The 24,410-nt window shown below is 41.2% G+C and overlaps 1 protein-coding gene across 1 annotated transcript in view; it reads left to right on the forward strand.

The window, feature by feature from the left end:
- Positions 1 to 8,631: 8,631 nt before the first annotated feature.
- The window catches only part of CPA6 (carboxypeptidase A6), a 199,946-nt gene continuing 184,167 nt past the window's right edge, over positions 8,632 to 24,410 (forward strand). Inside the window, exon 1 of the mRNA XM_006756910.2 lies at positions 8,632 to 8,747. Within this exon, the coding sequence (XP_006756973.1) occupies positions 8,632 to 8,747 (116 nt within the window). The remainder of the gene's footprint in view (positions 8,748 to 24,410) is intronic.

Raw genomic sequence — 24,410 nt, forward strand, 5'->3', positions numbered from 1 at the left:
CTCTGAACTCCCCATATGCAATTTCAGAAATATTAATATTTTACTTATAAAGATGTAACCTGAGGAAGGATAAGCATCTCATTTGATTTGACAACTCTTCTCAGGCACCGTCACCAGGAATATCAATATTTTAAAAAACCTAATTATTTCCAGCACTTTACAAGGTAAAAGAATAAGTCTTTGTAATTTCGCAGGGGCCATCTGGGAAATCAGAAACACAGTTTCAGAGGCAAAAAAAAAAAAAATCTTAAAAGTTTTACTTTACTTTTTTCTATGTTGAGAGTTGATTTGGGGAAACAAAAATAAAAATTATTATGAGAGGAGATTTATATAATTGATTAAGACCATGATGCCTCAGAAATAATACTTGTACCCTAGTTAATTGAAGTGACCAAAAAATAGAAATTAAAAAGAAACATAGAGGATAACATAATTGTACAATGTTAGCTCTTTCAGAAGTGAGGATTCTTTGTTCTCTTGTTTAATCTTTATTGTTGAAAGTATTATAGGTGTCTCCCCATTTCCCCGTTTTCCTCCAGGCCATGTTTCTTCCCCACCCCAGGCCTTCACCACCCTTCTTTTTGTTGTCATTCTCTTAAATAATCCAGGATGTAATAATGTCAGTATGAAGCACAGAAAGTTACTCTGATGACATAAAGATTAACCCTTCATATTGTAAGTAAAACCAATAAACAGTGAGCAAACTTTGCTAAGCTATTAACACATTCCAGAGCTTTCCAGACTCAGGTATTATAAACCAAGGCAAATAAAATTTACATTCCAAGGTTTGCCTGTCATTGTGCATTTTAATATTCTGGAACATGCTAGCACTTTAGAATAAATCTTGCAAGACCATAAAATCTAATTTCATAAGATGTTATTTGCATACAAGGCTCTCATCATTACTATCTTCAAATGAATCAATAAATATTTTTTAAAAATTCTCAGTCTTAATTCCAATACAATGAATATCAGTAGCTATAACCCATATAAAAAAACTCCTTGGAGTCCTCGCTAAGTTTTAAGAGTGTAAATGGGCCACAATAAAAAACAGAGAAGAACTTTTTAAAGAAAAATCTACAATTTTCTTAAAAGATAGGAGCACATATGTAGTTGTATTTTCTCTGTCACTATTGCTCCTTAAAACAAAGGGATATCTATAATAATTTCAACAATAAAGACAAATTTTTAAAAAATCTTTTAACCAAAATAACTAACTCATATTTCACAGAGAAAATGTGAAAGTGGATTATGGAGAACTGTCACAAATCAGCATTTTAGCCAATAGGTAGAACTTATAAATACGTATAACACACTTTGTACAGCACATACTTGCTACAGCCTTATATATTTTCTGAAAGTGGCAAAACTAACCAAAGATATACCCATCTATAGCATATTAAAAGCAAAATCATATAAACATAAATTATACTTAGTAATCAATTATCCATGTTCTATCTTATTTAGAAATAATATAGGTGTCCAGTGATTAACCATTAATTAGTTTAATTTAATCAGCCTAAGGGTCTCAAATTTCCTAAAGATTTTTTTAAAATTGAGATATAATTCACATACCATAAAAATCAGCATGTTAACATGTACATTTCAGTGATTTTTAATATAGTCACTAGATTGTATAATTATCACCATTGTCCAAGTCCAGAACAGTTTCATCACCTCCACAATAAAACCTCATACCCGTTAGCATTCACTCCCCATTCTTGGCAACGGATAATGTGCTTTATGTCTATATGTTTTACCTATTCTGGACATTTCATATAAACATAATCACACGCCATGTGGCCTTTTGTGCTTGGCTTCTTTTACTTAGTTAGCATAATGTTTTCAAGTTTATCCAAGATACAGCAAATATTAGTATTTCCTTCCTTTTTATGGGCAAATATTCTATTGTGTGCATATGCCACATTTTGTTTATACATTTATTAGTTGGTATAGGTTTGTGTACAGGTTTTTGTATAAAAATATGATTGAATTTCCCTGAGTGGAACCCAGGAGTGGAATTTCTGGATTATAGGGTAACCGTATTTAATTTTTTAAAATATTTTTATTGATTTCAGAGAGGGAGAGAGAAATAGAAACATCAATGATGAGAGAGAATCATTGATTGGCTGCCTCCTGCACGCCCCCTACTGGGTATCAAGACCACAACCTGGGCATGTGCCCTTGGACAGAATCGAACCTGGGACCTTTCAGTCCGCAGGCCAATGCTCTAGCCACAGCCAAACCAGTTAGGGCTGTATGTAATTTCTGAATTAAAGAACTACAAAACATTTTCCACAGCAGCTGCATTATTTTATAGTACGTTCGTACCAACAATGCCGGAGGGCTCTGTACATTCTTGCCAATGCTCATTACTGTCTGTCTTTGATTATAGCCATCCTAGTGTGAGTGAGCTGGTATCGCATTGTGGTTTGATTTGCAATTCCCTAATGACTAATGATGTTGAGCATTTTTTTCATCTACTTATTGGACATTTGGATATCTTCCTTGAAGAAATGTCTATTCAGAATCTTTGCCCATTCTTCAATTTGGTATTTGTCTTTTTATTGTTAAGTTCCCTAAAGAACTTGGAAATTATCTTCAAACTGACATACTATAAAACATGATTCCTATTGAAATAAAGTGTCAAAATCAGGATTCAATTTACTTGTAAACAAATTCACATTTTTTCATAACCAACCGATACAGCTGTATACATTTACATAAAGCATGTCCAAAGAGAATTTTACCATTGACAAATTAGAGAAAATATTGCTGTTTTTTTTACTATCTCAGAATCATTCAACTAGTCTTATTTGCCAAATGTTTACCTTAATTATATAAACTTAGATTTTTAAAATTTTCTGAGTTTGTTTCTGCAAGAGTGCTTTTTTATGATAGTAGTATTGAAAGTATTATTCAATTTCCCTATTGTCTTGGAATTTTAGGAATACTCAAAGTATACTTATTTATCACTAGAAACCAATCAGAACAAAGCTCCTTTAGTTTTTTTAAATTTACCTTTATTGTTGAAAGTATTTAAGATGCCCCCCTTTTCTCCCCATTGACCCGCTTTTCTCTCTCTGTCCTTCAGCACCAGGGAAACATTCTTCTCCCTCAACCTTTATGAGCACCTAATATGTCTGAAGAGAAAAGTTACTACCTGTTGGACTTCTTTCATTCCTCACAACAGTTTTTCTTTCTTAAGACAGGTTCTATCACCTATGCTTTTGGTCTTTGCTATATCTGCAATTTCCTCTTGACTTAATCTTTAGTGAAAGTTTTATTTACATCTCAGTCTTTTCTGTCATTATTGTTTCTGTTCTTATTTTTGTCTTATTTTTTCATCATTCCCCACTGCCTTAGGCAAATAGATAGGAGAGTAGTCCTTTAGTCATTTGCTTTAATATTTCTTTTGACTTTATTCTAATCAAACTTTCTATAATGTCTGTCTCAAATTTCTCTTAATTTTCATAAAAATGCTTAATGTCACAAACGGTATAACACAAACATCCTTTCTCTGTCATTTGAAATAGTAATCTTTAGAGTATTTTTATCTATGTTTTCCCTACCTTATTTCTTAATTAGCGCCTTGGGGACAAGGATCAGGAAGAAAGGGAAAGCAGGAGAGAGAATGAGAGAGAGGGAAGGAGAGAAAGCAGGAAAAATAGAAAGGGAGAAGATGGGTAAGTCTCTTCTGCTGCTTGGAATCAGCAGTACGACTCCTCATTCCCACTTTCCTACATTAACATACTTTGGTTTTGCTCTATGAATTCTATGAAGTATCTTTGAAACAATTACAGAGACTTAAAAATATAACCATAGGCTTGTCCATCAGTAACATTTGCTCTTCCAATTGCTCTTTCATCTGAGCAAGCAAGACTTTTTATGAGAGACCTGGCTAAGGGTATAGCCTGGGTTCTGGACAAGGGCTCCCTGAACAGCTAAAAGGTTCTATGAGGACCTGGCTAAAAGGCAATAGAACAGCTCTGTCAGTGGATGTCAACTGTGGACCCTGCATTGTGAAATCTGAAGATGAACACAATAGAGTGACTGCCCTCAAGGACTTTACAATAAATGGTAATATTCGACTGTCAACACACTAGAATATAATGCTATACATGAATGAATGCTGTCTGTTCCAAGAAGGTGAGCACAGTGGACACACTGCACTGGAACATTCTCATGGAAGAGACTGACTTGAGCTGGGTCCTGAAAGGATGAAAGTATTTGGCTGAATAGAGGATAGGAAGGCTATATAGAGATGCCCATTATTATTATCAAGGGGACATAGACAAACCTAGAGGAAGGAAAAGACACAGAGTATACAGGGAATATTGAAGAGATGCAAATGAAAGTTCTCAAGGGTCTTAAATAACAAGCTGAGGAGCCTGACTGTACTCTATCCTGTCTTGACTTCAGGAAGGACAGTAAATTCTAAACAGGACTTCTTTGCCTATACTGTTCCCTGTGTCTGCACTGGTCTTGTCCCCACTTCTCACTCCATCCACACCACCGCCATCCTTTTCTTGATACAGCTGGCTCCTTCTTGTATTTGGTTTAAATGTTCACTTCCTCAGGACACCCTCTATATGGGATCCCACTCCCCCTTCGCTATCATAGCATCTGTGATTAGTTTGCACATAATTAATTGAACCACTAAATGTAACTATGAGTTTCTGTCTGACCTCTCCACCAGCACCAAAAGTCACAAAGTCAGGAACCACGTCTTCTGTGTTTACAATTTTTATCCAGTTTCCTATCTCTTTCCAGCCAAATCCTTTCATCCCTTCCAGACCCAGCTCAAGTCAATCTCTTCCATGAACTTGTTCCAGCCTATTCTTCACACAGTACATCAAGAAGAGGAGAAGGTCAAAGAAAGAGCCCCGTAAAGCATCTATTTTATAAGCAGGCCAAAAATAAATAGAGAAAGAACCCTAAGGGAAGAGAGGAACAGGAGAGGTCAATGTCCCCTATCCCAAAGAACAGGTGGCAAACAACCTTAGAAACCTGAGTGGGGTGAGAACTTTAGATTGGGGTGATAACGAAGTGTTTTTACTTAGAGATTACCCATGATTTTTAAGAGGAAGTTTCTTCAGGATGGTAGTGATGGAAAGTAAATTGTCTGGGTTCAAGAGTCTGCTTTTGAGAAGCCTGGGAAAAAAGAATAGAGCTTAAGTTTAAGGATGGGAGAGATATGGAAGTTGAAAGGAAAAGATTAAAGACATAGGGGCAAGAAAGGGTAGCTGATGGCACTGAAGAAGGGAATCATAGAGAATCCTTTGCAATGTGTAGTTAAAGGAAGCTTCAGGACATGTCTCACAAAGTAGCCAAGATGCATGAGGCAGGAGCCTAACTTTGCATTTGCTATTTCCTCACAGGTTGGAATGATGGCAGAAAGCCATAAAAGAGGCCTGATGGGCAATATATTTCTGTTAATAAGGCAATGAGAAATGAAGACAAAGCCACCTGCAATTGGAGGGTTGCCTGTATAGCAAAGCTCAACCACACCCATTTATCTTCTCCAGATATCTTGACCCACATAAATCCACATGACTCTCACTCATTACTTAAGAAACAATTTTTCAAAATCTTCCCCACAGCACCATAGAACTTCAGATCTAGAAGGGATATTAAAATCATCAACAAAATGAACCCAAATAAAGGAAGACACTTTCCTCTCCCAACTGTCATTTCCTTTTTTTTCCTTCTCTGCATGCTAATATTTCTTTTAATAAAATTCACTCTTACACTAAAATATGACAAGGGCATAGCCAATAAATAGAAATTCTCATTTTTCCATCTTCAAATCTCTAACTGGTTTAATAATTCACTCCCTCTCAGTGCCTTAAAAACGGGACTCTTATCTTTGAATTTCATCTGAAAAACTGTTCTCTTCTCCTCCCACTTGCTAAATGGACTCCATTTATCACTCATTTTATGGGCGCTTATCTACTCCCAGAGAAGTTTGATCAGATAACCTGGTCCTTAGAAAAGCAGAGGAAGATTGCTAGGAATGGTTTCTATTGTTTGAAAACCTCTCTTTGATCTGGGTTTTTAGGACGGTGGAAGGATGTCACCAGGGTCTCTTGCATATTTGATGGTCCAGGAAATTATTACCTTGGTCTCAGGGTCTGGAGGGCCTTTGCTGAACATGCTCACTGGATCCAGTCCTTCAGAATGATTTGAGGATGAGCTTAATCCCCAGTCAGAGCCTGAACATTCCTAGTTTAATGTTGTGATATAATATGACAGATTTATACATTGTTCTGACATAATGAAATGCAAAGAGAAGAAGTGTTTTATTTACACAGTAACCTCTTATTTCAACAGTTCACTGGCTGTTATGTAGGCTTTCTTGGTCTCATCAAAAAGCCTCAGGAAGCATCGCTGGGAGCCTTGCAGACCAACCTCGCCAGCTTACAGAGACCAAGGCACTGGGCCATGAAGTCAGGAAGAAGAAAACAACAACATAAACCAACAAGAAATAAAACCAGGAGACCTGGGAACTCCCACTATTCAAAGACATCTGGAGAGCTGTCTGCCACCCTGACGTCCTTTCCTCTCTCTGGATACCGAAGCCACAGAGTACGTGCTTCTTGAATGAATCCCTTCCCAGGTTTATCATTCACTCAACAAACATTGTTCTTTGTCCTTCAGTGAACATGGCGCTTCCTCTAGGAGACAGAAGGAAGTGCACACAAAGGTGAAAGGGGTACAGTTCTGCATTCAAGGAGAAGGCAGCCTTATGAGGAAATCAGACAAATACAAACTCCATGTGCTGTGTGTGCTCCACCATAGAGGGCATGGCAGGTGTTAGGGAGGGGACTCAAGGAAGAGATGAACTAAACAAATCCAGGGGTAGATGAAGACAACCTGGTCTGTAGAGTTTCATTTCAAGGGAACACCATTTCAGCTCTGTTAAGGACCAACCTCCTATGAGTTTGGTTTAGCCCTCCAGGTGGAGAACATGGGGAGGGAGTTGGTGCTTCTCTTCTAAACAGGTGCTCTGGCTATCATACCGGAGGGACAGGAGTGCTTGGCCACGACTCTTCATGAAATTTGAAAGTATGTGAGTGAATGTGATAGATGCTGGCTCACACTCTGTTCCATCATATGATCAGGATTTGACACAGGAGATAACAGGAGGCACTCTAGATAACACGGTTCTTATTTACTGGAGCAAAACACGTGCCTCCAAATATGTGTTCTAGTATATTTGGTAAGAGCAAGTGGAGGCAAAAAAGGCCTTCTTCATTACCAACATTAGAAAAACAAGAAGGAAATCGTTTGCTCCAGGGCGCCCTCCACCCGTACTTTGGAGAGAGAAGAAGAAAAAATAGACCTCATTCTAAAGTAAAACCTTGCTTTTCCAAGTTTGGCTGAAGGACCAGCATCATGAGCAGCACCTGAAAGCTTGTTAGACTGCAGAATCTCAGGCCCCAGCCCCGGCCCACTGCCTCAGAAGCTGCGGCTTAACAAGCTCCCCAGGTGATCTGCATGCACGTTCAAGTTTGAGAAGCCCACTCAAGACCAGCGTGGTGACCGACTATTGAACACCTGAGGAGCTCTTTACACGACCGCTCCCACACCCGGGAATTCTCATTTAAATGGCCTGGCTCCCTACGTAATTCCAAATGTGCAGAGAAGGTGGTAAAGCACTTGGAGGCCTCCTGTTCCCCAAGAGAACCTCTGAAATAGCCGCGGCTCTGGGTGCTGATGCTGTGGATGGACCATAGAGCTCTCTGACGCCCAGGAGAGAAGCTACCCCTTCCTGGTACAGATGAACACGGGACCAAGGCTGGCTGTTCCTATCCAGGTGCCCCAGCCTACCCCTGCGCCCATACTCACAAGGCTCTCCACTGTTGCATTTCAGGATGTGGAATTCGTAGAGATTGGTCATGGTAGATCAAAACATTAAGCCTGGAATGTTCTATGCCAGCATGTTTAGCGCATCCTCAAACAAAGTGTTTGCAATTAGGTTCGGGTCCTCTGCTGTAGAGGGTTATAGAAGAAGAAAGGCTGGTCAGAAAAGTTAGGTGCCTGAAGATGGAAAGCAAAAAACAAACAACAAAAAGAACCAGAGAGGAGTTTCCCAAAGGAAGCAGCACCCAGCAAGCCCCTGCCGTGAGTCAGCACGGGGGAGGCCCAGCCCCTTCCAGGAGAGCCTGGTTAAGGAGCCGGCTCAGGGGCTGGGCTGGGCTGGGCTGTGTATGCTGCTGCTCTTGTCCCAAGACCCAGTCTGAAGAGCCACTTTCCTTCCTCGGCCGTTTAAACTTTTTTTTTTTAATCCTGTGGCTGGAAAGAAGGGTCACATTTTGCTCATTCCCAAGCCTTCCCCCCCACCCCCTCTCAGAGACCCTGGGCGTGTGGAGGGGGTGCTGTGAGCCCCCTTCAGCCTCAGGTGCCTGCTGGCAGGAACCTCTCTGAAGAGCCACTTTCCTTCCTCGGCCGTTTAAACTTTTTTTTTTTTAATCCTGTGGCTGGAAAGAAGGGTCACATTTTGCTCACTCCCAAGCCTTCCCCCCCACCCCCTCTCAGAGACCCTGGGCGTGTGGAGGGGGTGCTGTGAGCCCCCTTCAGCCTCGGGTGCCTGCTGGAACGAACTTCAGCTCCTCTCACTGAAACGCTATGAAGTTCCTCGGGAAGCCCAGGAGCCGGACAGCTGCCTCTCTGCCTCTTTGCTTGATCTTTTTGAAGATCCTGCAACCAGGGCACAGCCACCTTTACAGCAACCGCTACGCCGGGTGAGTGCAGCAACCTTGATGCCCTGCACGGCTGTTAGTTGGATGAGGGGGCTGGTGTGGGGATGGTGGTCTCTGTGTGAACCTGAATACTTTCCTGGTCACCTAAAGTAAAATGTGTGTGAGTCCCCAGCTCGTTGGCTGAGCCCACTGAGAGAATGTGGAGGGTGCGAGTCTAGCTCCCCATACTTTGCATAGTGTGCCAGCCTCTCCTGCGGACCCATGGTGAATGGCATTCTGTCTTTGCAGTATCTGAGGGCAGCATTTGCAGTATTTGCCTTGGTGGATGCTGGGGGTGGGGGTAGTGGGGGAAGGATGCTGCTGTACCATGTGAATTATGACATGAAAACTAGAGCTTCTCCTTTAGCATTGTGTGCGGGAGCAGTGGGTTGAAATTCACCGGTGATTCATTTAAGCACTAAGTGTGCTTTTTTTAAATGCTTGTTAGCTCCTAGCGTGGTCATTAGAAAGATTTCCAAATCTGAGTGATGCAAATGAGTCGACTCAAAATATGCAGAAGAAAAGTAGCCAACTGTAAGATGAGGGGCGTTTTCCTGAAGGGAGAAACATAGAAGGGGAAAACAATCCATTTTCCCCCTGTGGGTCAGCGTGCTTTGTGTGTAAAGTGCCTTTCATGAGGAGGCACGGGGCGCACAGAGCAGTGTGCGACTATGCACGTCCTATGGTCCCGAAGGCTTGCTGGGAAGATATGCATACAGCATGTGCTTTGCTCAAACTTGCAGGGGGTCATTCTTTGAATCTGGAAATTATGTCATTCCTGCATTTTAGAGCTGGAAAAAAATACACAAAACCTTAAATAGCTCCTCTAGTTCAATTCCTTTCTGCAGAGCGGGAAAACCGGTGTCTTAAATCTCTTTTTAAGCCGTCGACTATGGCTCAATAATTACCAGTTGAGGACAGCTTTCATGTAGATCTGGATTATGACTGGGGAGCACCCAGTGTCCTAAAGCAAAGCTGTCCTTTCCAGGGGTAGTGTAAAGAGCATGTGTAAGCGTGACCCTGGAAAAGAGCTGTTTGCCTTCTCCTGAAGAACCTGGGCTCTGCCTTTGGAGTCCCTCTGAACTGAGTGCTCCCAGGGGACATTTTCAGAACCTGCCCTCGGTTTTAGGGGTGAGGCTGGGGTGGGGTATTTGTTGAGATGGGGACCGTGATGGTCATGCAATCCCAGATTTTTCCACCGCACTGTTCCCAGGAAAAACAGAGAAGAGTGAACATCTGAGGGCTGCTTTTTGGTCTCCTAGACACACAGGGTCCAGTCATTTGTCGCCGCCCTTGGCGTTCTGGGGAAAGAGGCCCGTGTTTAATGACTGAGCGTATAGGCTGAGGTTGCGGAGGAACTGACTGTGACTGTCCTAGCTGACTCAGGCCACATGATAAGCATGTATCACAGGTGTAGGTGCGCCGTGTGACACAGGACCTCACTCCTCCGCTCGCCCTGACCTTCTCTGTAATTATGCCAGCGTGTGGCACTCCTCCATGGCTGGTTACCAGGCCCGCTTCAGCTGCGCAGGTGTGCGCACTTTCCCAGGAAACGAGGCTGATGTTGGCGCCCTTCTTTCTGGAATCACAGCCACTGGGACTCTCTGGCGGAAGTTGCACTACCTTTTCTATTCTGCAATGCAAGTAATAATTGCTATTTTCTCTTTGGCTGCTATGCTACATAATAAGTTAGTCCCAATGTATAAATTACCAGGCATCTGGAAGTGGGACGAAAACGATACAACCATGAGAAAGTGAAGAAGGCAGGCTTACCTGTCCATCACAGTCGAAGCCTAGAGCTTTCTCCAAACAAGACACGTTTCAAAGCACACTCACCCTCCAAAGTGGGGGGGTTTACTTACCCGCTGTTGTTCTCTCATCACCAAAGAAAATGCATAAATTTGGGAGTGTTTTTTTTTTTTTTTTTTTGCTTTATTTACTCAGGAGCTGCTTTCTGCAGGCCTAGCTCCTCAGTGAATCAGAACCTGATGGAATGACATAATGGAATAGTATTTAGCAATATTTTTGTTGCGGTTCTAAACCACCTCATTTTTAATCCCTTACATAATTTGTTCCGGTGTTATTGCTAATAATTATGGAGCAGCCCTATTCCTTGCAGTCTTATGAAAAATACTTTTGTAGGTCTTGGTTGAATCTAATAATATGGGATTATCATTCGCAGGCCTCTGCACATGAATGAGAAATAGAACACTGAGGGCAGACCAGCATGTCCCCCGAGAGCAGCTTTCGGCTCAGTCCTCCTTCTCCACAAACTGACAGTTGTATAGTATCAATTGTATAATGGATGCTCAGTTAATGGCAAATCTAAGTGTCTTGGGGGGAGGAATTGTAGAGAAACCTCAAGGAAAATCTGACAAAAGCTAATGCCTTTTTGGATAGCTAGATGAAATCACACATTTAGAAGGGAGATTTAAAATACATAGAAAAATCACTTCTCGGCCTTTTGGCTAAGATCGAGCGCAAAATACATAGAAAAAGAAGTAAGCGAAATGTGGGAAATAACTTGACTTCAAATCATATGTATTGATCCTGTAGTGTCAGAGGGCTCCAATGCAAGTCAAACATTTCCCGGATAAACAAACGTCAGTCCGTGAGTGGACACAGGCACACAGCACTGTCCTCGCCTTTCTCTCACCTCCTCGTGTGCCTGGAAGCAGACCTGGTGATTTACTATACTGAGGGCAGACACATAAGGATGTTCCCAATCACATGCAATTACGGTCAATTTTCTTTTTAGTGATGATAAAAGATAGATGTAAGACAACAAAGCAATACATTCTGTCAATGCGGACTTACAGTGGCGAGGGTTTTTTTTTTGAGAACTACTTATTTGGTACCTTTTTCATGTGAGTCAATGTGACAATGCTTTTAAGTTCTGAAGTTCAAGTGCCTGGGTTTCAGTTTCTGCTTTCCCACACTTCGTAGCTCTGTTACCTTGGGCAAGTTCCTGAACCTCTCTGAACCTCTGGGACAATGGAGATAATATTAGAACCTTCGTCATCAAGTTCTTGTGAGGATGTTGGCACTTACTAAACACTTAACAGGGTGGTAAAATAGCTAATCCTTATTAATAATTTACATAAACATTTATAAAAATAGTAATTTTCTCAACAACCTTATGCAGTTTTTGGTATCCCCATGGTAAATATAGGCGAAATGAGGTGCAGGCAGGGTAACCCAAGTTCAGTGCTAACTAACCCAGTTCCACCTGACTCCACAAACTAGTACTTCTCACTCTGCCACCCATTTAGGTATGGAAAACAATTGTTTTTAAGGAAAACTAAATGGGCCCTGGCCAAGTAGCTCAGTTGGTTAGATCATTGTCCCAATACAACAAGGTTTTGGCTTCAATCCCCAGTCAGGGCACATAGAGGATGGCATAAATGAATGCATAAATAAGTGGAACAACAAGTCTCTCCCCCACCTCCCTCCCCCTCTCTCTCCTTCTCCCTCTCTCTCTCAAATAAAAATAATTAACATTAAAAAAAGGAAAACTGAATGTTTAATCTTGTTTGGGAAACTGATCCTTTCCGGTTAATAAAGGAAAGGAGTAGATTGTGTAGATAAACTTGGAAGTTTAAAATCTCGGTCCCTTCTCTAGGGTGATGATGAGTCACTGAGGGTAAATCATTATTAGAAAAGCAGGCAGAGACCACAGGGATGGAAAAATGAAGGAACTTTAGATTGTCACACACACACACACACAGTAACACAGAAAGTGGCTGTGAGTGTGTGCCTTCATTCAACAAGTATTTGAACGCTTACTCTGCGCCAAAAGTGTTAACAGGGCCAATGTCCTCTGAGAGCTTACAGAACATAGCCATCCCCACACCTAACCTTACCATACAGCATGTAAGTGCTGTATGGATGACAGACTATCGTGGGATTAACAGGAGAGCTCCATGAACCAAGAGGGAGGTGTGGGAATCCTTCCAGGGCCTCACCTGCTGCATCTCAGCTAGAGGTGGAGAGAGCACTGACTGCCTGCCACCAGCACTGCTTCTAGGGACTTGAACCCACATGGATCTGCCTGTGAGGCTTCCCGCCACCTCCTTCCTCACCCAGCCCTGCATTCCAGAAGACCCCTTTCATGTCTCTGAGCAATTTCTTCACCTTTTCAGGGGAAGCAGCTCCAATGACTCGGCCTTTTTCCCATGACCATAGGTGAGTGCAGGCTGATTACAGCCAACCAGCTGGTGAATTCTGATTAGTCAGTGTCCATGCTGTAGCCACACGCCTACCCCTGTCCCTCACTTGCTACCATCCCACGCACCCCAGTTATTTGTCAAGTTACCTTCTTACCCATGGAAACAGGATATAAATATTCAGAAATTAGACTTAACGGAAATAAGATTTTTTAAAACTGTTTGGTCCTCAAAATCCTGTAGGCAAAGAGGCCCCAAGTTGGGATGTGACATATTGAAGAGAAGAGGACTGTGAGAGATACAGTGACAGTAGATCAGATTTAAAGTTCAGGGACATCACATGTGTTTCCACCCTACCGCTCTGGCTAGACCGCTGTCTCTCAACAGCAGCTTTTTATTCTTTTATCCTCTGATGGTGACTCCCTTTAAGTACTCTGAACTTTACGAAACCTGGAGCTGGTGGTATGAATCTGGGAGTCACCTTCCATGTTGATAGTTAAAGCTCTTTTCAGGTAGGATGGCCATACATTGTCATTTGCCCAACACTGTCCCAGATATAATAATTGGCAATGTCCCCTTTCAGTCTGAAAAGGGTCGTGATTTGGATAGGAAATTGTGGGTTTAGGTATATTCTTTACTGTTTTTGTTGCTTTGATGAGTTTTATTTCAAGCATTCAATCACCCCCTTATTTCATTACTAAAGATCAAATCTCTCTCTGGTTCCTTCCATTCTTATACAAAGTGACCCATTCTCTCCTCTCCCTTTTAATAGTCACTAGTTATGTTCAGGACTTCTTTATCTTAGCCTAGATTCAAGTAATTTTCTCCTTGCCCTGGCCAGTATTTTCAGTGGTTAGAGTGTCAGCCCGTGGAGTGAAGGGTCCCAGGTTTGATTCCAGTCAAGGGCATGTACCTCCATTCCAGGTTGGGGCATGTGTAGGGGGCAACCAATTGATGACTCTCTCACATCAATGTCTCTCCCCTTCCACTCTCTCTAAAAATCAGTGGAGCCCAGCCAATGTGGCTCAATGATTGAGTGTCGACCTATGAACCAGGAAGTCACAGTTCAATTCCCAGTCAGGGCACATACCCAGGTTTCAGGCTTCATCCCCAGTAGGGGGTGTGCAGGAGGCAGCCGATCAATGATTCTTTCTCATCATTGATGATTCTGTCTCTCTAAACTCAATAAAAATGTTTTTCTTTAAAAATCAATGGAAAAAATATCCTCAGGTGAGGATTAACAACAACAAAAAAGTAATTTTCTCCTAACCAATCTCTAGTTCTTTCTCATACTGATGCTCTCACTAACATAAGACCTTTGTTGGGTTACTCCTGGCTCAAAGATCTACTTGGTTTCCTATTGCCAACTCCATCGAATCCAGAATCCTCTGCCTGGCTTTCACGGCCTCTATAATCAAACCCTCTGATTCACCTGCCTCTGTTGCCCTCTTCCTTGGCCCTGAAAGCCCTGGGAAGTCAGGTCTGAGAAATAGCGTCAGCAGTGCTCATCTTTAACAAGCACAGCAGACAGCCCCATTCATACTAAGGACCTAAAGCACAAAGAAGCCATCTCAATGATGAGAATAGGTTGGAAGGTGTGAGAGACAGATTTGGGGCATTAGGGACTATGAAGGATATACTCGGGGGGAGGGGAGAGTTTCTTGGGTCACTATTGAACCTTTCCACCACAGTTCATTTATAGTAAATGGAATCATTCCCCAGTGCCTTCTGGAAGTTCCTTTTTGCTCTTGGCCCTTATTCACGGTAGAATATTTTTCGTTTTCCTTATGCACTAGCTCGAAGTGCAACCCCTAATTACTGATTGTTTATCGGTTGATTATACAAAAGCTTTCTTCCCTGTGGCGTGCTCTGAGTCGGGGCCTCCTGCTTTGCCTGTCAGATGTGCAAGCTGCAGCTCTCTCCTCCTCTGACCTGAAGTCACCGCAGACTGTGCTCCCTGAGGACCGGCATCCCCCTGCCACTGAATGAGCGGAAGCAGGAGGGTTTCAAATGCTTCTGGGCCACTCTCTCCTTGGAGCCCAATCTGATAATGGAGCCTTTATTTTATGGCGCCAGGATACTTTCTGGGTAATACCATTAGCATAATGATTTCCACCCTTGGAAAGCAATGAAGGTTGTTAATGTTTCATAACTTCACAGCTCATATTGTATGAGCTACAAAAGCATTTCATGTTTTTGTGTCTTTGTAAGTGGAATTACTGAACAGAAAACAAAACCCTTTCAGAGATTTGTTTTAGAGTCTTCATTATGATCAATCAGTAGATAACTGGTTTGTAGGATTAGAATTTGCTTTGCCCAGTAAATGCCTTCCCAGTCTGCCTCTGGGCCCTCGCTTCTCTAAGATAAAGTGGAATACAGAAGAGAAAGCTTTAGGATCTCATTTTAAGAACTATAGTAAATTTCCTTGAAAAATTAACTACGTTATTAAAGGTTGAAGCAAACTTCTAATAACTGGTTCTCTTTTCTTTTTAATAACTGGTTCTTGTCAATAAAATTACCATCTTTGTTCTTTTACTCACTGTACTTTGAAAATAGACACTAAGATGTAAAAAATGTTTTACTATGTTATTAAGAATACTGTAGGGTTATTTTGTTTTGTCTTTTTTTCTATAACAAAGAACCCCAAAACTCAATAGCTTAAACAATAAATTTATTTTTCTCTCATGTAAAAATACAGAGCAGGTATACTGGGTAGTGCCAGAGAACCGGCACTACACTCAACACTCAACTCACAAATATGGCTCAACACTTAACTCACAAATACGGCTCAAGAAGGAAGAATGGTCATTCTTCTTTCCTTTCAGAGCATCAAGCATCACTCCCTACTGGCCAGAATGTTAGATGGCCTTAGCTGCAAGGGAGACAATATAATAATGGTCTTTAGCCAGAAGGCCAGATCTGGGAAAGCATACTGAGAAATCACTAACAAACTCTCTCTCTCAGTGGTCACTCTGATATTTAATGATTACCAATGCCTTCTCCCCTCCAGTTGGTTCTCCTGAAGAAACAATCCACCCAAATAGGCTTTTAGATTTTTGCACTTCAAATTGGTGTGCGCTTTCATTCTGTAAATGGTTTCTTAGACTGCCAGAACTGGAGGAGACAAACTAAAAATCACAGCCCAACCCCTTTATGTAGTACATGAGGAAGAAGAACTCCAAAAAAGGTAAAGGGATTTACAGAGCTGGTGATGGGGTGAGGACTGAAACAGATCAGTCGAGTGCACAGCATTCTTTCTAGTTGACAAAAGTGTCTTTGGTAAGTCCAGAAATCATCTTACTCTTTCATATTCCCTAGAGTTGTCAGGGTTGAAGTAAAGTGAGTTGGCAAGGCTGAGAAGTGTTTAATGAGAAAGGATTTCATTTCATTTCTATAAATATTTGTAAGGTATCTGGCCCTCTACAAGTCTGACTACTGAGATAAAAGAGCAGTCCATGTGCATAGTCGTAATGAGTAACTCAGGCAAGTAAACCAACAGTTCCAACTGTGGGGTCACTGTGCCCACAGAGAATACTCTTGGTGCCGGGTGAGTGCAGAAGAGGGTCACTTAATCCAGACAGAGGGTGGAGAGAAGGTCAAAGAAGGTTTCTTGGATGGGAAATGAATCTTAAAAGACAAACAGGGATTTGAGGTGGATTCTTAAATAGCCAAGGTATTTTACATTTTTCTTTTAAATTATTCATACCCAAAGGACATGGCCCTGATCTCAGTCATAAAAAAACAAGTAGAATTTAAATTAAGTCTTTCCAGACACAGGCAATATATTGTATGTGCAAAGAACTGCAGGTGAGAGAGCTTGGTGAAGTCTAAAAAATTGGAGCAACTGAGTATGGCTAACCTAAAGGGTATTTCTCTTGATGGGCGTAACGAGAGGGGAGGTAAGGCTTCATACCTATGTCCCATGGAGTTCTGACTTCTCCCAAGGTGACAGAGTGCTAATGGTGAATTTTAAACAGGGAATTGAGATAATAGTTAGTTTGTTTTTTAATGAAAATTTCATTTGTCAGCATTGAAAACGGAAGATTTGAGGGCTGAAGATTCAAGGCAAGAAGACTGAAGACTGGGATGTTATGGTGACTATGTTAATATGCATTAGAGCCTGGCATATTGCAGTGAGAATTGAAGGGAAAGGAGGTAACCAATTAAAGAAATATTTAGGAGGTAGAATTTCTACAATTAGGTAATCAAAGAAGAGAGAAAAGAGAAAATTGTGTAAAGTGATACTTAGAATTGAGTAACTGAACTGAGCTCTTTGCCAAGAAGTTAAGTAGTTGTATGAATATGTAGTTTTAGGTGCCTATAAATTGAATAGATGGGTCAGAAGTGAGAAAGAGAGAGAGAGAGAGAGAGAGAGAGAGAGAGATTGATTGATTGATTGTGAAAAAGGTTCCAGTAACTGATTTGTAAACAGAATTTCTTGAAACATTGAGTGTAGGATGCATCACCTAGGGGCCACTCATTATGTGAAAAACATAGAGAGTCTCAAACTGAATACAGAGAGGAAAAGCCAGAGAGGAAGCTAGTATAAAGACCTAGAAAGAGAGTAAGATACCCAGGAATTATCAGAAACCCTGGAAAAAAAGATCCAAGAAGGAAGTAGTCAGTCACTTCAAATACTGCAAAGTAGTATCCATTGGTTTGGCCATTAAGAAATCAGTTGCAATATTATCAGTGGTGCTTTTGTTGGTGTGGTGAGTAAAACCCAGAATATGGTAAGCTGAGGAATGACTGGGCTGCAAGGAAATTAGCAAGGAGTGTAGACCTTAAGTTCAATAACTTATTCATGAACGGAGGGTATTGATACAGGTGGAGAGTCAGTAGTGACTTGAAAAGGGGTTTTGTTATTTAGCTTCCACGTCTTAAAATATGGCCATGTTTTTCCTATACTTGGGAAGTGGTAGGAATAAGAAGAGAGGGAGAGACTGTAGACAAAGAGGATAGAGGGATGAAGTGATGAAGTTAGGTCTCTGGAGAGACAGAAAGCTAGCTGGCCTCTCTTTTCTCTGTAAAGGAAGAGGAGAAGTCCTGGTCCCATGAAGAGATAGTGAATAGGGGACCTAGTAACAGGAGAGATAATTTAATTTTAAAATGTTCCTGACAGAAATAACTTGGACCTTCAGAGGGATCACCAAACATTACTGAGGGTCCAGCTGATGGTAGAGATGAGTCTGTAATGGAACCATGAACCCAGCTCCGTGATTTTCTTAAGGATCATGCCATGTTTCCTCATGTTACATGTTACCTGAGACATGCCACCGTGGACTCTCATCATTCAGTCTAGTACAGTTCCACAAAAGGGTGAGGATACACCTTTAAATAAGCACTGAGGAAGCCAAAATGCAAGTCAAGCAAGGTGGATGTCAGAAATCCCCCCAACCATTCTCCACTCTTCTCTTCGCCGTGCCGTGCCTCTGAGCTGTACCTCTGTGGCTTGTGTCTGCTCCCTTACCTGGCGGTTGAATGAAGGGCAGGAAGAGAGAAAGGTAGGGGTCTTTCTTCCCTATCCCTCCCTCCTGGTTTCAGTGACAGCTCTGATAGTAGCCACTAGCCTCCACAATAATGGCTCCTGCTGGACAAGCTGCCAAGCGCCAGCTCTCCCTGCCCTCTAGGAGGTCATTGCCTCCCTTCTTTTACCCCTTCAGACCCAGGAATCCCTCATCTCTGGGAGCTTCAGCATGCCTTGTCTGTTCCCTTACTTTGCCCACATCTCTGTAAATAGCTCCTTTGTTCAAGTCTCTTTAGTTGCATCATCTGAGCAAATTTCTGTTTCTCCTGGGACCCTGACTGATAGAGAAACCAAGCTGGGATTGGAAGCAGAAAGAATACATACTTAACTATGAAAATTTGTGTTAGAAAATTTCCGGAACTCAACATGAAATGAACGAGGACAGAAATGGAACAGCAGTGGAAGAAAGAGGATAAGGGAGAGGCGGCCATAATTTGTATTTCTCTAGCATTGACTGAAATGATAAAGTACTTTGTAAATTGGAATATAATATCAGGTATTATATTCAGTAAATTATTATGTCTAATGTTAGTTGGGAAGGCTCTCATGTAGACACATCCTGTTACAAAATTGATTCCCTTTCCATTACCTTCTGTCTTCCTGGGGAATTAAGTAAAAGATCTATGAAAATGTCTAAGTGTTTCTTAGCCAAATGAATGGCTTCCCCTCCCCCTCCTCCTGTCAGTTACCTGAGGACGGGAGGTACCATTTCCTCTATTTTTCCAGTCCTCCCATCCTCCTGACCAAGTACCAGGAGTACCAGTGATGACTATCTGGCCATCATGTATTAATCCCAAGTAGGGCTAAGAATCTTCAAGTAGAAAGAGAGGCAGAGTCTGCTTTCTGAGGGCTCATGTTTTAATCCAAGGACCTAACCTGGCAAAAACAAAAAATGATAATGTAAGTATGTTAGATCAACACATCCTCTTCCTGCTCTTTTTCCACCTTCGTTTTCTTGATACTTTTATAGCATTTTAGTCTTAGATCACCAACTGCTAAAAGGTGAAACTTCTACGTGATCACACATTTTATCACCATTATCAGTATCTGGTTACAGAATCTGCAACCATTTGTACATGGGACCTCATTGCCTATATTTTCATTTCCCCCATCTACTTTTCAGATTGTCCTCTTCTTATGAGATTGATTTGTGAATTGCCCAAATGTATACTAGGCTCCTTTTTGTGAATGTAATGAGGATGTAAGACTTGTAATAAGATATGGTTGGGGTCCTATTATAAACAATCATATTTCCATGGAACGTATGTAATATGTGTATGATGATGTGATAGTAATGTATTTGGCATCAGAGTTGGTACACATGGGGAAGGTTAGGGGCGTTTGGGACAAGCCTGTATAGCGAACTATTTGGAATAGTTAAAAATTTGCTGCTGAAAAATGATCGTCAGCCCCTGCCCTACAGAGCAGAAAAGAAGGACAGGTATGGGGGAGTCCAGGCTCTCTGCATGGAAGCAGAGGAAAATACTTGCTAAGGAGGAGTGGAAGGTCATCTTAATATATTAACTGATAGGAAAACCACTTTGGTATTTCCTAGAGGAGTAAATTTAGTCTACCTTCTTTTCTGTCTAAAATGTGCCCTCATCACATTCAAGTTTTATTCCCTAGAAGCTTAGTTTGTTCTGGTAGTTTGCTGTCCACAATATCACTTCTAAAAACTCTCCAATTAGTTCAAGCCCCCAGCCTGCCTAACCTTCCCTTCCAATTCCACACCTGTTACTAATAAGAGCAAAGTAGCTTTACTGATAAGATGGAGGCAGAATAGCATCTAATGTGAGTTATCTTGGCTTCCATCCTCCCCATTTCAAACTATACAGGCCCCTCATCCTGCCTTTTCTTTCCAAGACAATATCTCATTCATTCTGTTAACAGTATTTACTGAGTGCCTATCATGGGTCCAACATACCGCTGGGTGTTATGGTTGTTTGTGCACATCCTCTCTCTCCTTTCTGATTATAAGAAAGTTGAGAGAAAGGTGCTGTATCTTATTCTTATCTGTATTCTTTACTAAAGTAGTGAAGATCTATCAAGGTTACAGAGTGTATTGTTAGAGCTTCTCAAATCCTTAATGTGCAAACTAATCACCAGAGGATCTTGTGAACAATGTAGAATCAGCTTGGAGGGCTGGGGAAGGGCCGGGGACTCAGCATTGCTCACAGGCTCCAGGCGCTGCTGGTGATATCTATGGCCTTGGAAACAGTGCTTCAGCTCTCTGTGCCTCTTTTCTCATCTGTAAGATTGAACTAATATTGAATTAGTTCATATATGCAAAGTGCTTAGGACAAAACTTAACACTTAAAACTCAATAAATGCAAGTGATTCCCAGCATTAATATTTTCTATAGTTGTATTTCTAAGAAGCTTTCTTAAGAGAATTGTCTGAAATGGTGAGAAAAGGTTTAGAGTGCACAGAGAAAGGTGTTCACCTTCCATTTATTTACTTAATCAAAACTTCAGTAACTACCTGCATGCTCAACAAGAAGAGAAAGGTTAATTATAGTGCATGTTATGGAATCTTTATGCCCATTGTAAATGTTTACAAATAGTTTTTAATGCTTGAGGTACAGTGTGAAGTGGGGAGAAAACAGGATACAGAGCTGTATTAAGTAGGAGCTCAAATGTAACTCTGATTTCTTACATATGATATAGTTTACTATACCAGGGGGAAAATGCTCCAAAAAAGTAAGTATTTATTATGACCAAGTGATAGCATGAGAGAGATTTTTCTTCCTCGCTATACTTTTTTTCTGTATTTACTCATTCTAAATGAGGCATAAATAACTTTTATATTTCGAGAAAAAGTAATTTGAAACATGTGTCGGTCCCCACCCCCACCCCACCCTGACCAAAAACAAATCAACTCTATAGCAAGGATTTTGTCTTTGTCTTCTGTGCTGCCTTATGCCAAAACTGCTTTAGAAGCATTGCAAATAAGAATCAAAAGTCAGTAAATTTAATAAATATAACACTCAGGGTCAAACTAATGACTACAAAGTAAAACAGCATGTTCATTTTTTATTTCTGAATAAAAATGAGATTTGGGGTGTTCCAACGAAGCATTAAATGGTCAGAGCGGCTGCCTTGCCGCGTGTCACGCAGATCCTGGGGACTCTATAAAATGCAGGAGAGGGGCTTAAGGCTTTTCAGTTTAAAATAATACCGGAAACAACCAGCATCATGCTGATATGTGTATTTAACGAGATGGGTTTTCAAATAGAAACCCCTTGGTGGTCTCAATACCACAGTATGGTTAAATCTGTATTTGGATTTTCATTTAAAAGTTAATACAATGGGTCAGGAAAAAGCATTTGAACTAACTGGAGGAGAATCCATTATGCTTTTACATATATTCCACTCTGATATATTTACCCCAGCCTGAACCAGCCCATTATATTTTGAAAAGATATTTGGGAAAAATATTTGCTTTGTAAACTGCCATAATAGTGACAATCAGAACCTAGTCAGGTTGAATGTCCTTTAAGTTGCCAAAGAAGACTAAGGGCTATTTCATCTTGCCTCTGTGGGGATGGACTGAGAGGGAACTTTGCATAAATTTTCTACCACTCTACTGCCAGGTGAAATCCCTCATCCTTAGTGTTTACTTGACTGTTAGTACTTTGAACTTCTCACTTTTTGGGTAGACATCACTCATGATCTATGGATGCTTGATTCTCTCCCTAACCAGTAATTTCAACCTTAAAACTAAAAGGAAAAAAAAACTTTAGAATGAAAACCACTTTTCAATTGCTTGCAAATTATTTTCTTTGCCTCCCTCTCGTGTATTTTAGAACCTTGATTAAAGAGAATTTTGTCTTAAAACAGAAGCTTTTGGTTAAAGAATATTGAAAAAATTTGGCTTGACAGCCATGTAGCTGATTGCAGTTTAATTTTGGGTGACTCATTGTCATTCAGAAAAATGGGTCTCCAAAGTAGGGTGCTCCAAAAAATATTATATATCTAGCCCTTATTTTTATCACATCCTGATTTTAATTTTTGTATGTTTATAATATACATAATATGCTGGTACATCAAATAGTAGTTGTAAATGACTTAAAATAAATATATGGAGATTGGGAGTGCTCACAATATTCAATCATGGAGGTTTGAAAATGGAGGTGACGACTATCTCAAGGTTCCAGCCAGCCAACAATAGCACATACTGGGACCTATATTTGTGTATTTATCTAATTTGTAAATAGATGTGGTACTTGCTTTCATTGTGTTTATGCTCGAGTCGAGGTGGCAGGTGCTAATTACAACTGTGATTAAAGATATAAAGAAGTCGTACAGTGTGCTACCAAGTCAGAAGGAACTGGCAGCTGAAAATTAGGGGGTGAGTCTAAGACAAGAGAGGGCTTTTTGGGAATGTGATTTAAGGCAGGGCTTTGAATGATGCCCTTACTGGGAATGGTAATTATAGTGGATGAGAGCTGGTGAGAAATGTGCTCTCTCCATCTAGCGAGAAAGGAGTCATACCCGATGTTCCCGCTGCTCACTGGTGATTTTGAATTGTGTGGTTCTAAGAGAAAACCTGGTCCCATTGCTTGTTATCATTTGGATGTGTCTCATGGATCATCTCAGCGGCTCCTCATCTGCTCCTGTGACGTACAAGTGCTTTATATTCCGGTGCGTGTAAGAACAATGCAGCTGCCTTTCCTAAACTTGGCGTCTAAACTCTAAGCCTGGCTGTGGTCCTTCCCTTGTAGGGCTCAGCTGAAATACTGAATTGGAGCTGGGTGGGGCCTTCTGCTGTGTGCACAGGGCCTTCTGAGCATTAGCCGTTGGCTTCAAGAGGCAGGCAGCTGGGCTGCTGTGAGTTGGCTGAAGAATTGAAAGAGGAGGGAAATGTCAAAAGGAAAATTTGGATGTGATTATTGGGTATGTGAGGTTTACCAAAGGCAATACACCACGAGGAAATCAGAGCCAAATGCCAAGGGGCTCGACAGGCAGAGAAGGATGTGAATGTGAGAAGGTCACGAGAGAGGAGATACACCTTCTATCAATACTCTGATGGAAACACGCACTTTGTCTACATGTTAAACACCAGAAGCTTCGTGGGCAGTGTGTGACAGTGAAAAGGTATCACTGGACGTGTACCCTTTGCCCAGTTCCCTTTTGCTTTCTTTTTCCTTTTGCCTTTTTTAAATCAATTTTTGAGAGAACCGTATATCAGGGCAATTAATCTTTATAGTATATACAACACATGCTTTTTTTAAACCAATTATCATGTGTCTTTTGACTTTTTCTGTAAGGCAAAAAACAATATAAACAATTTTAATGGTTAAAAATTCAAATTCTTAATTTTCATGGAATTTAGATGTGTCATGTTTAAAATGTCAAATAACTCTTCCGCTAAAGTTCTAAAATGTAGGGTTTTGCTATTCTGGTTTTGTAGTATTTTTCTTTAGGCCTTTAAGCTATATGGAATTATTTTTTTTACGTGGTATGAGGAAGAGTATAACTTAATTTTATCCTAGAGCAGCGGTTCTCAACCTGTGGGTCGCGACCCCTTTGGCGGTCGAGCGACCCTTTCACAGGGGTCGCTTAAGATCATCCTGCATATCAGATATTTACATTACAATTCATAACAGTAGCAACATTACAGTTATGAAGTAGCAACGAAAATAATTTTATGGTTGGGTCACAACCTGAGGAACTGTATTTAAAGGGCCAGAAGGGCGGCCGGAACTCCAGTGGCGCAATCGGTTAGCACGAGGTACTTATAAAGGGCCAGAAGGTTGAGAACAACTAAAGCCTGCCCTCTACCTAAATCCAAGAGGACCCAGCTGCCCAACTGGGAACAAAGTCTCAGAACAGCATGGGGCCAGCCTCCCCGAGCTGTGAGTGCCCCCAGGTCATAGGCAGGAGGACTATGGGTCAGCAGTCAGAGTGCTTGAGGGTAAAGGCCAGTGGAGTTGGCTTACTGTGTGACCTTTAGTAAGTTACTTAACTTCTC

Source organism: Myotis davidii, unplaced genomic scaffold, assembly GCF_000327345.1.
Source record: "Myotis davidii unplaced genomic scaffold, ASM32734v1 scaffold393, whole genome shotgun sequence".
NCBI classification, from domain to species: Eukaryota; Metazoa; Chordata; class Mammalia; order Chiroptera; family Vespertilionidae; genus Myotis; species Myotis davidii.